This window comes from Osmerus mordax (assembly GCF_038355195.1).
Source record: "Osmerus mordax isolate fOsmMor3 chromosome 12 unlocalized genomic scaffold, fOsmMor3.pri SUPER_12_unloc_2, whole genome shotgun sequence".
In the NCBI taxonomy this organism is placed as follows: domain Eukaryota; kingdom Metazoa; phylum Chordata; class Actinopteri; order Osmeriformes; family Osmeridae; genus Osmerus; species Osmerus mordax.
The window spans coordinates 4,757-17,769 of record NW_027120375.1 but is presented as its reverse complement, the minus strand read 5'-3'; the positions used below and the strand labels follow the sequence as shown (position 1 = coordinate 17,769).

At 46.4% G+C, this 13,013-nt stretch overlaps 1 protein-coding gene across 1 annotated transcript; it reads left to right on the top strand.

Moving 5' to 3' along the window:
- The first annotated feature begins 1,248 nt into the window (after window positions 1-1,248).
- On the top strand, window positions 1,249-12,403 carry bicc2 (bicaudal C homolog 2). The gene is made up of 19 exons (XM_067231745.1): window positions 1,249-1,540; window positions 2,947-2,993; window positions 3,423-3,492; window positions 3,732-3,811; window positions 4,076-4,237; window positions 4,481-4,534; window positions 4,653-4,847; window positions 5,873-6,139; window positions 6,340-6,471; window positions 6,659-6,848; window positions 6,974-7,113; window positions 7,202-7,383; window positions 7,699-7,867; window positions 8,323-8,362; window positions 9,877-10,037; window positions 11,049-11,259; window positions 11,374-11,537; window positions 11,647-11,746; window positions 11,906-12,403. Exons 1-19 carry the CDS (start codon window positions 1,249-1,251, stop codon window positions 12,028-12,030), a joined length of 2,781 nt encoding a protein of 926 aa, XP_067087846.1. The 3' UTR covers window positions 12,031-12,403.
- Window positions 12,404-13,013: the final 610 nt, after the last annotated feature.

Sequence of the window (13,013 nt, the reverse complement as noted above, 5' to 3'; positions counted from 1 at the left end):
CCTGGCCATTGTCTGGGCTGTGTGTCAGGGTCACACAGTGACGCACCTACTTTACTGGAAGTGGAGCATCAGAGTACAAGTCTTTCAGAGTGGGTCAGAGGTGCAAGGAGGGGTGGTGGTGGGTGTTTTGTGTAAGTCAAGTTTGACATGATTTCAGTCATTGACCAGTTTCCATGGTGATGATGTGGTTGGGAGCTGTCATCTCATCTCACATGCTGCATAATTTGCTTGAGGCAAATAATCCTAGTTTGAAGCAGACCAGAATATTTATGTTCCTTTAATTTGTTGATTCGCTTGAGGTACTATTAGCCACAGGGATATGGAAATTTGTCTGCAGAATCTGAATACATTTCAGTAGTTTTCAATTATAGATTGTGTCTCCAGGATCTCTGTTAGGTAAGTCTTCTGAATAGTGGGGTGGATACTCTCACTTTCTCTTATTTCCTTCCCTACTTTCCCTGTCCTAGCTCTACTGAGGAAGTTTATGACTTTCTCACCGCCCGCTTGTTCGTAAACAATCGAGTTGCCCAGCAACAGTGGCAAACACAGCTCTGGGGCTGGTAGTTAGCGGAGTGGCTCCTTTATCCTTGGCATTGTTCCCCCAAACACCCCCACCCCACCAACCCATGGTCACACATCCAGCCCCCCTAAAGCCCCTCTCCCTCCCTCTTTCCCTCCCTCCTTTCCCTTGTCTCTGGAATCTCAAGCCCCTTTACCTCCTTATTCAGGAGTTGCTCTCTCTGAACCTCACCTAAATCCTGTACAAAAATCTTGCTCAGATGGAATGTGTGTGTGTGCTTCTACAGTATTGGTCTCTGTATTGTTGTGGTGCGTGGAACTATTTGGAAAAGTAAGATTCTGTTGAGACAGAGAATGCATTGAGTTAAGATGCCCCAGAAAGATATGCTTTAATATGCCTTTACCTCAAGTATACAGTATCACATAATCTAGAGTTTTAGAATTTGTATAGGCTTGTCCATGTGTCCCACATCACAAAGCTTCTCCAAAGCAGTGTGGCTCACTGAGTTATGTCTGTGTGCATCAATATGTTTTTGTGGGTCACTGTGTGCGTGTGTGTGTGTGTGTGCGTGTGTTGGCAAGTATGCATTTCTCTGTATGCATCTGAGGAGGCAGGGGATGAAAGGGGGGGGGAGCTTTTTATTCTTGCCCTTCTCCCCCCTGTTTTTCTGTCCTTCTCTCCCTCTCTCTCTGTCTCCTGGGACACTCAGACGGAGGCTCAGTCGTGCTATGGCCACCACTACAGAGGAAAGCTCTCCTGTCCTGGCCCAGGCAGACACGCAGAAGCCTGACCTAGAACCTAGTCCAGAACCCAGCTCAGGACCCATCCCTGAGCAGAACCACAACCAGACCCAGACGCCCTTCCTGCGCCGTGGCGACAGAGAGGAAGAAGAGGATGACGAGGACGATGGGGGGCAGTCTACCCCCGGACCTGAGGCCGTCGGTCGGGATGTTTTGGACCCAGACTGGGTTGAGGAGCGGTTCAGGATCGACAGGAAGAAGCTGGAGAACATGATGTATGGTGAGTAACCTGGGACCTCGATAGGGCCTCACCATGTCCTGTTCAGAACTAACTCAATAGTTTCATCAGCTGTCGGAGTCAACTCAGCTATTCACTACAGCCAGCACATAGATACAAAACCCAATCATTAGCTTGCTGTAACACACACAATAACTAAATAATGTCTCATATGGTTAAAGAGAGTACCAACTGCTTCTGATTCCATTTGCATCTCTCTTAAAAAAACCCAGTGAAACTTCTGTTGTTGCCATCAGTCAGACTCTTCTTCACACTCGAGGAGTCTGTGCTCCTGTCACTCCCAATAACCACAACAGTAAAGCATCAGTCTGGGTGGCCATTATTTATGATCCGTGGTCCTATGCTATTCAGAGCTGTGGAGCTCAGAGACAAAACAGCTGCCTTTGTGTTATCATTTCTGACAGTGAAGCAGTAGTGTGTGTGCTTTTTGTATGCATGTCAGGAAGTCATGTCTGAGTGGCAGGTTCGTGATGAACACCTCAGTAGCGTATGAAAGCGCAGCGCCCCGACAGGAGTGAGCGAGTGGGTGTTCTTCTGCAGCCTACAACCTTGATGCAACAGCCTTTAAAAAAAAAAAAAGAAGCGTTCTCCATGTTAACAATGCATGTCGTTTCTCTGTGTGTATGTTCGAGAGAAAGAGAGAGAGAGAGACTGTCAATGTGCACTTGTTTCGGTAGTGCTGTGAGGGAGTTAAATAGCTCAAAAGGAACCAGACAGATTTGACAAACAAATGGAACGCCTCCTCTCTAGGGAGGCACTTAGCGTCACAGCATGTCCCTAAGTGAGGCAGAAAGTCAGAAGAAAACAGCCTGTCTGAATACAGTACAGCTGGATGGGTGTGCAGTTACAAGTCCCTTTTTATGTCTGCTGGCTACGTTTTCTAGTTTGTGCGGATAGTTATAGGGAGTCTTTGCGTCAGTGAAATACCTTTGACGCAATAAGCTGTCTTTTGGGCTGGATTTTGGGTGCTTCCCATACCCCCCCCCCCCCCCCCCCCCCCCTCCACCACTGTTTTTCGTCCCATTCTTTGGCCTTGGACAGGGTAACCCATGGTGATGATGGGAAGGGCGGGAGGCGTTTCGGGGGCTACCACCTCCCTCCCCCTTCCAGCTACTAAAAGTAGTTTGGCATATTTACACTCTCCACTCTATGTTTACCCATCATGCCATATCCCTCTCACTTAGCTTTCAATTTATTACATTAAATGAATATGTACAGTATATGTATGTAGTATACATCATAAATATGTTTGTTCTTTGTGGAAATGTATTTGTGTGTATCTTTTGATTGTGTTGATATTCAAACATATATTTACATTTAGAAATTTAGCATATATATGTACTGTAGGTTGTGCAGGAAGTTTTAACTTTTCTTCTTCTATGTTTCAGCCCCCAAGCATGTAGACGACATGTCAGGTGAAGCATTTTTTGAAAAGGTACACTCTCAACACCTTTAAGGGGAAAAAAAGAGATAAGGAATACAATTTGAAAAACTGATCTTTATCCGAATCCTCTGCAATTGCCTCTGCGATTGCCACAGGAAGATAGTTAAGATTCTGTGCTTTATGATACCAGCAAATCTTCTTACTCTACACACACACACACACATTGTAAGTCAGTAATTTGCCGTTGTTATGGAGGTGGTGATTTCCTTCTTTGGTATGCAAATAATCCATTGTATTTGTGTGTGTAAGTGTGTGGGTTGGGGGATTGTGTGTGTGCGTGGGTTGGGGTATTGTGTGTGTGTGTTCCGGGATGTATAGGTTGGTGTTGTTCTCGCAGTAAATGTCTTGGTACCTTTTTGTCCTTCCTCCTTTTACATTCATTTGTTTCTTTCCTTTTTCTCTCTCCTCCCTCCCTCTTAGGTAATGACAGAAACCGACACCCAGGTGAAGTGGCCTTCCAAACTCAAGATGGGTGCCAAGTCAAAGAAAGGTGATAAGAACTCATGAGAATTCTCTGGTTTTGGAGAATCTGGGTCTGGCTTTATCATAATAACCTACAATAATAACCTGCCTAGGCCTGTTGGACTTCATTAAGATGATTAAGTGTCCTTTATATTTTCGACATCTGGGGTATTGCAGACAGTCGGGTAACCAGTGCTTTTGCCACTGCCTAGAATTATACATTATTGTGACATTAGTCTCATCTCTTGTCTTGTGGATGGGCTTTAGATCCACACGTGAAAGTGGAAGGGAAAAGAACTAACGTCCTGGAGGCCAAGAAGAGGATTCTAGAACTTCTGGAGACCAAGGTGAACTGGGCCGTTTAGACCCAATTCTTTTTTTCTGTGCTCGATAAAGTCCAAGACCAAACCTTTTCTCCTTCAAAAATATTGAACTCACACATCCTGCGGTTTGAAACTCCCACCTGACCACCTCTTGAATTATAAAACTGCTGAATAGATACTTATTCTTAACTGCCTCAAGGGAGAAGAGATTACAGTTCCTGAAAAGACCGTATATCTGTAATAAGGTTCGAAGAATTGGTGCTGAAATGTTGCTTTCGTCTGCTTAAGGTTAACAAAGTGACTTTGAAGATGGATGTTGCTCACACAGAGCATTCTCATGTGATTGGGAAAGGGGGCGGGAACATCAAGAAGGTGATGGAGGTAACCTTGTGCCACATACACTTCCCAGACTCCAACCGCCACAATATCACCGGCGAGAAGAGCAACCAGGTACGTGTCACCTAGCAACTACTCATGGTTACTTAGCGACCAGGTACAGTTGCTGTACTAGTTACTGTTTAGAATCCAATGGTGATTCTTTAGGGATAGTCTCATAGCCCCCAGGCAGTGTCTCTACATGGCTGCTATCATGAGCTTCTCCCCTAGTAACTGGACTAGTTTCCTTTGCAAGTGCGTAATATTTCATAGCACCCAGGTAGGGTAATGCTCCTTCTGTCCAATCCCTTGTCCCAGGTGTCCATTGCTGGGCCAGTCCAAGGGGTGGAGTCAGCCAGGAGAAGGATACGAGTGAGTCATCTTATCTTTGTTGTTTCTATTAGAGTGTTCATGTGTCTGTATGTTTACTGTTTACATTTGTGCCTTTCTCTGTTAATGTTGGTTCGCTGCCCCCCTCCTTACCTCCCAGGACCTCCAGCCCCTGGTTCTGACTTTTGACCTGCCGGTGAGCCTAGTTCCCCCGGCGCTGCCTGATGCAGCATCTCCAGTGATCCAGCAGGTGGCGCAGGCGCTGGGGGTGAGCGTCAGTTTCCGGGCCCAGCCCCCTCTCTACAGCAGCTGCTGCGTGGTCCGTGGCATGCTGGGGAATGCCGGCGCAGTCAAGGTTTGTGGGAGGCACACACAGCTGTAGACACACATGCATGTGCCTGCAGATACAATCATACTTGGATGCATGTTCATACTCAATGTATTTACCAGATACAAACACTCTGACGGTGCGTTCACACTGTTTTTTAATGCTCTGCACCGCTTGCCTTCCCACAGTACACCACGCTCGGGGGCGTGTTAGAAAAGTTAATACAGAGTTGTAGTTCTCTAAGGTCACTGTTGTAGTCATGACCAAGCGTGAAGACTTGGGTTCATGTACTCACAATATCGATCAAAATACAAGTTTTACACAACATTTGTGTAAAAATACAGAATTTTTACTAGTGTAAGATTACAGTAGAATACATGTTACGCCACCGGTCACTCAACCAGTCGTTTTTAGGCTGGGCTAGAAAGCTAGCAGTTACACAGAACAGTCACGTAATGTGACCAGACTGAATTTAAAAGTATAAAAACACACTAGGGACACTGACAACGTTGGAAACCCTGCACCATGCATTATTAGTTTGATGTAATCTTTAAATTCAGCCGTGTCACATTACGTAACTTTGTTCTGAACAGAGCTGGGTGTGCAGACACATACGATAAGTTTCTCCTCCATCTTGAAATTGTAAAACCTAGAAATGTTTACCATGACCAACAGTTGCTACGTTACAAGAAACAAGAAACCAATCCGATTGACCAACGCTAGCGGATTCACACTCCTCATTTACATAAGGTTGAGAAAATCCAACTTCCAACGCTCCGCTCCGCTCGCCTTCCCACAATGCCCTACGCGAGCGTCAACGCCTGGTTTCATTGAAAATGAATCGGAAGGCGCCGCCGCCCCGCGCCGCCCGCTCCGCTGCAGTGTGAACGCACCGTGAGAAAGATCAGGGGAACAGGATCAGGGGAAATCCCACAGACTGATCACATGTCTTCATTACATCAATCTTTTTTCCTCTCATTTGCACAACGTGCTTCCTTTTCCTTCTGCTCTGTCTCCCTCTCTCCTTCTTTCCCTCCGCCCCCCCATTCCAGAAGGCGGTGTGCGTGCTGATGGAGCTGCTTCTGGGGTCAGAGGTCGGGGGTCCGGCGGGGGTAACAGGTGTGGTGACCTCCCAGCTGGACGTGACCTCCCAGCAGCACCTGTTCCTGCTGGGCCAGAACGGGGTCCACTTCCTGGCCGTGATGCACCAGACTCAGACCCAGATCGTTCTGCCCGACCTCAGTGCCCCCCAGAGCACCCCCTCCCTGCTCATCCAGGGCAGCCCAGAGGGAGTGTGTCAGGCCAGGCAGCAGCTCATGGTGAGGGGCGGAAGGGTGGGGGTAGACGTTGGTGACGGTCTACTTCATCCTTATGAATGACATATTAACGCACATGATAGTTTCGTTCTGATCGTAGATGTGAGGGGGGAGTAGATTCCAGAGTCTTGGTGCAGATTGAGAGATTTTATCCAGTCAGTCCCTTAGTTGTGTGTGTGTGTTCTCTTCCTGTTGTCTTGCAGGACTGTCTGCCAGTGTGTCTGATGTTCGATATGCGGGAGGAGGGTGAGGCCGACACCCGTAAACTGGCTCAGTTGATGCAAAACCTGGGAGTCTTCATCAGCATCAAGCCCAAGATCAAACAGACAGCCAAGGTACTGCATTACCCATGTTACAGTTTTCCCTACATACTCAGTTTTCTCTTCAAGCTGTTTATAAGTGATTTCAGCTTTTGCAAAGTTTGTACCTTTATACGCTGTTTGACACATTTGGGATCCTATGTTCTGGGAATTGTAGTTTTTGATAACATATGGGTAATGACATGGTCCCAACATTTCCCAGTCTGTTGTGGTGAAGGGCCTGGAGAGGAACATCTCTAGTGTGTACGAGGCCCGGCACCTGCTACTGGGGCTGGACTCTGCAGAGGTTGGCATGACAACTAAACTAACCCCTGACCCCATGTTGCCTGGAAATGGGTTGACCAACTACTGGCTCAGCATGCTGCTGCAACAACTCCGCCTGTCTGATCAGAGTAAGTGACTAAGTGATTGTGTGTGTGTGTGTGTGTGTGTACTGTGTAGAGTTATTTTCTCACTGAGAGATGGTTATGTCTGACACAGTTTCTATCTACATAAGCCATCTCTCTTGTCCCTACAGGCTCTATGCCCTCCGCAGAGACAGGGATTAGGCCTCACCTGCAGACAAAGCCTCGTCCCTCACCCCCACCAGGTTTAGCTCCTCCCTTTGACGAGGTTAGGATGGGACTGAAAGGAACTGATTGTCGCCACCTCGAGAAGGTCTGAGGAATCTACAAAACCTTTCAAATAAGACCAAACCGATGTAGTGAAAGTCAAACCAACCAATGGAACTACTCTCTTTCTTCAGATCCTGGAGAACGAGGACCAGTCTGACCAATCGGAGGACGAGAGCCCAGGGCCGATGGCCTCGGAGCTTAGTGAGGTTGTGAGCAGGATGGGGAGTCGCAGAGGGAGTCTCCAGGGTCCTGAGCTCCACCGGGTTCTCAGCCTGGTGAGACGTCACTCCACAGGGCAGGCCGTGACCCTTAGGTACCTTTTAGAAGAAACACACATAAGATCACTCGCATTAACAAAATACATTTGAAATGTATGAAGGCAAATCTTTTATGAATCCAAATGTAGCCTTCTGGTCGGTCCTTCAGTACTCCAGGAAAAGAAAACTGCTAACGTTGTGATTTACAATCAGTTCTTATACCTACACTGTCATACTTTCTAATATAAACCGTCATGAACCACTGCTAAAGAGAGAGAGAGTCTCATCATTTCTAAATTTTCTTTTCGGGACCACTCTGGAGGGTTAACTAGGTTTGGGACCTGACCTTGTCTCTCCGTCCTCTCTTTCAGACTAATGAATGGAGATACGGAAGGAGGGAGGAGGGAGAAGGAGGGAGGGAGGAGGGAGAAGGAGGGAGGGAGGAGGGAGAAAGAGGAAGGGAGGAGGGAGAGACGCCACAGCTTGAGGAGAGACGTGACTCACATTCAGGATGTTTTCGAGGACACATCTAAAGCTGAGGTGAGGACTGACTAACTATCCCGCTCTTACTGCACTGTCTTAATAAGTTTGATCAATCACATGAATAAAATCATGTTGTCACAGTTACTCTGTGTTTCTGAAAATAATTTGCCATGACTTTCGACAAGTCATTGCTGGTGTTACCAAGTGACTGGTTGTTTTTTGACCCCTCACAAAATTAAATCCTAAGAATTTGATTTTGGTTACATTGCTGTTGATGTCTTGTTTGTTTTCCCCGTCTAGCCCTCAAATCAGTGGTTTCCATAGGGGATAACAAGTTTATCTCCACAGTAACAACAGGAAATGCCATCTTTAATCAGCATCTGTTCGCTCAGCAAATCGTGTTCCCTTTCCCAAAGGGGAAGAGGAAGTCGGAAGATATATTAAATTAATTGATTTTCCATTTTTATTTAACCGCTCCTTTTCCTGTTTCTTTTTCTTATCTTTTTCTGCAGGATTACGACTATGAGAAGAAGAAGCTGCTGGCGACCCAAGGTTTTACATGTTTTACGTGTCTTTGCCTGTCTGGCGCCTCTAGACATACCGACTGAGATTCTGAACCAACTGTTTTCTAATGAATGCACTGCTGAACATTCTGGAACACACCCAAAATAATTAAACAGGTGAAACAGTTTTTGCCTGAAAATGTATCTTAGGTCCCCCCAAAAGGGAAAAAAAGTCCTGCTTTGGGTCAAGACTCCTCCAGACCTGCAGGCCTTGTTTGTTTTGGACCTGCAGAAGAGTCCTGCCATGAGGGACCCATTTAAGTGTGGCACCGGCCCACCATGGCAAATTGAGGGGAACTATTTAGCTGCTGCACCTGGCCAAATTGGTTTTCATGGCGTATAAGTGGATAGGTCACTTCCTCTGTCTGCTGCAGGGAGACAAGGCAGCTTTTGTTTATTATTCAAAGCAGTGATGGAGGGATGGAGGAAACACATTACTGGGCTATTCAGAGCCAGAGAGTTGATAGAGGGGATCCATTTAGGTGTTTCATTCTGCCAGAGAGGTGATGAAGGGGATCCAATTACAGGGTGCCCCATGCCAGAGTTATAATAGAGGATCACTGCTACTCCCTCTGAATACACACCATGTAGTCTAATACATGGGCTCACACTCATGTACACACACACTTGTACTTAATATTCAGAATGAGGGATATTCTGATGATCTTCAGCCACCCTCCTTGAGGGTTTAGGTTGGTTGAGGGGCAGTTCTATGGGCGTATGTGAAGCCGTCTGTGACATGCTTGCGTGTAAAAAGGGCTATACAAATAAATTGGATTTGATTTGATGATCTTCAGCCAAATGGTGCTAAATTCCCTCAGTGTAGGTTCATGGAATTATAAGTTAGCAGTGTGAATGAGCCATCTGCTTCCTGGTCATTAAGATACCCAGATGTATGTCTATGAGACACACGTCTATGAGACACACCCATATATGACGTTGGTTACTCTTCAAACTTCTTTCTTTCTCATACGATGTGTTATTTGTATCAAACATACACACAAACCTAACTGACCATTCAGTTTCTACATCAGTCTCCTATCTCTGCCTCAGTATCTACCTCAGCCTCAGTTTCTAGCTTAGCCTGAGTCTCCTACCTCTGCCTCCGTCTCTGCCTCCGTCTCTGTAGCACCTCATTTAGCATGCTACATACCAGTAAATGGAACACAACTCTACTAATCTGTCTGCATTATTCAACACCTGCAAACACAGCTCACCAATTATACCTCTGGCTGTCAAAGGAGGTGTGTGTGTGAACGAAATTGTGTCTAGGCTGCAAACAAATATGTTGAATCATCATGGTGTGCGTCTGCTTCCTTGACACAAGTCATAAAAGCTAGTACAGGACCTGGTCATAGCCCTGAGCTAAGCCATGCTTGGACAGCAGCCTGGTGCGTTTCAAGTAGGTGCGAGTCATGTGAGTGTGAGCGTTAATATATGTATGCCTGTCTGTTCATGGATAAATCTACAGTTTGTAACACGGCGTGTTTGTTTATCTTCCAGCCATGCAGAGGAAGCCTGTGGTGACGGAGGTGCGGACCCCCACTGACACGTGGAGCGGACTGGGCTTCTCCAAGTCCATGCCTGCAGAGGCGGTCATGGAGCTCCGCAACATCAGCCGCCGCAGCTACAAGCCCTACCTGAGCAACACCAGTCAAACACCGGTAGAGCACAAAGACACACACAGACGCAAGCACTCATTCAGGCAACCTGACAGTGATGCACATACAGTCCGCCCAAACACAGACACATTTACATTTACATTTAGTCATTTAGCAGACGCTCTTATCCAGAGCGACTTACAGTAAGTACAGGGACATTCCCCCCCGAAGCAAGTAGGGTGAAGTGCCTTGCCCAAGGACACAACGTCATTTGGCACAGCCGGGAATCGAACTGGCAACCTTCTGATTACTAGCCCGATTCCCTAACCGTTCAGCCACCGGACTCCCTACACACACATTCAGGCAACAGGGCATTGAAAACAAAATTACCCAGCCCCACTCCCCAACACATACACACACACACATACACACACACACACACTCACACAGGTGCACATAAACCAGTCCTCCTGTGCTCATGGGTGCCGGAAGCAAATGTGTTAACTATTGCAGCCAGACAGGGTTAAACCAAGTAATCCTAATGAATCTGAGAGGGAGCGGCCTGTGCCTGGGTTTGCTGTTTCTTTTTTTACCTGCGAATTAGAAATCTGATAGTGTGTTCAGGCTGAGAGCTTGGTTATTAGTAGTTGGAGGGTGTGTGTTTGTGCGTGTGTGTTTGTGTGTGTGTGTGTGTGTGTGTGTGGGGGGGGGGGGGGGGGGGGGGGGGCTGACAGTGGAAGAGAGGAGAAGCTTGTTTAGAAATATGATTATTATCATTGCTTCCAGTGATAACAAGAGTCACGGAAGGGGGAGAAACTGTGAGCACCAATTATCTATCCTGTCTTTTCCACTCTGCCTCAGGGATGGAGGGAGGGAGGGTGAGGTTGTTATAAAGAAGGATAAGCTATAGACAAACCTGTGAACTAAAATACAAAAGTGAAGAGGAACCTGTAACCAAGATGATCAGGTTTACACAGTTTCCAGTAAACCCATCCATCCTTCACTCCCTTCTCCTCTCAATTCTCCCTGTTCTCTCGTTCTCGTCATCTTGTCTCTCGTTCGCTCTGTCTGTAGACATGGGGGGCCCTGCCTGGGAAGGAGAGAGGGTGCTTTGGAAGCAACTCGGAGAACTGGCGAGACCGACGAGGGTCCACCTCTTCCTCCTCCCCCCTCTCTCCCTCTCCTACCTCCTCCTCCTCTTCTTCCCCTTCCAACTTCTCCTCGTCCACCTCCTCCTTTCCAGCATTTGCTTGCTTGGCTAATGGAGCCCGCATGGACAAAAGTGGTAAGTTTTTGTACTTCTCTGTCTGGGATATACCTGTATGTGAAACATACAATTACATTTTCATCTCAATGTTGTCACTATTTCCCCTTTAACCTCGTCACCCCGGACTTTCAGCCGAGAGCTTTGTGAGCTGCAGTAACTACTTTGAGGGCATGTCCTTAGTCAGGGCTCCGGGCGGGGCCTGTAGCAGCCCCTCCCCCCCGCCGACAGATGACCTTCCTGAGCTGCTGGGTCAGCTGGGCCTGGGAAAATATATAGACGTGTTCCATCAACAGGAGGTACAAACTGCGTGTACACACACACACACACACACACACACACACACACACACACACACACAGAAGGATAAACACATATTGAACCAGTCGCCACCCTATGTCTCTTCAGATTGATTACCAGACTTTCCTCACTCTCTCTGATGAAGACCTGAAAGAAGTGGGCGTGTCTACGTTTGGGGCCAGAAGAAAGATGTTATTGGCTATCTCGGGTGAGTCATGTGTGACACCTCCATTGAGGGACTAAAATAACTACTGTGTGCATGGAGCTGCTATATGTGCTAGACAGTATGTGCGCCTGTGATAATATCAGAAAGTATCAACATTGACATTACCGTGTATTCTCATCTATTAATGTCTCTCACATCCAGACTTGATCAAGAGCAAGAGGAAGCTCTCAGAAACACCCAGGCCCGGCTTCCTGGAAGGCGGGGCTAGCGGCAGACTTCCACGAATCGTGGACGAGGAGGCGGCTGCTCAGAGCAACCGTTGGTGAGATAAGCCGCCACCAACTCTCTGCTTCCCCATCAAGACCAAACTGGAAACTTCTGAAGCCATGGTACATGATCTTAGACATTGACCACACAGGTCCAGAACAAATCTACAACCAGGAGATGATACCTTAATTGGACGTAATTTCAACATCTAATGGGACCTTTTTGAATATGATCGTCATCTCAGAGTAAAACTTTTGAAACAACTGTCTTTTCCACCCTGTCTGGTCCTCAGTGTTTTATGCTAATATTTTCTCCTCTGCTGTCAGTTGAGCCCTGTGATTGATGCACTGTAAATACAGTACTTTAGTTACACAAGGAGATAATTAGAATGTGCTATGTTTGAAAGAAAGGAATATTAAAATGTAGCCTGATTACTGTTTTTAACTGATGTGGTGAAATGTTGATGCTCAACCAAACTAATGCACCAAGGTCATGATACTGTATGATGGTACATTGCAGTATCTGTATTCCTGTTTGTACAACCGTTGTTTACCTCAATATTCAATTTTGAACGTCTCCACATCTGTCTAAAACTGCAAGGAGTTTATCCATTAAATTTAGAATACAAATTTGATGATTTCAAAATTATACACTGCAATATCATCAAATATTGTGTATGACACTTCAAAAGTGGTGCTGGTGATGTTTCTGATTAGTTGGTAGTTGGAATTGAACTTTATATAACTCGAGACAACTATAAACGTTGTCCATTAATTGTATAGCGGGACAATTTATCCCTTACTTCTCAGAGTGAGAAACGGTGGAAATGCGTGAGTCTCAAGGCGAATGCGTGAGACTTGAAAGCCCTGTTTCAGGTTTTTCTTATCAGTTGGACAGCTTGGCTTCCAGATGCGAATAAAGGCTTGGTGACATTTTAAATGATATCAACCTGTTCAAAGCTCGGTCCAATGAGGTAACGATTCACCGCCAGAGGGCACTGACGTCATATATAGCCTTTAATGAGAGTCGAATCACTTTCTGC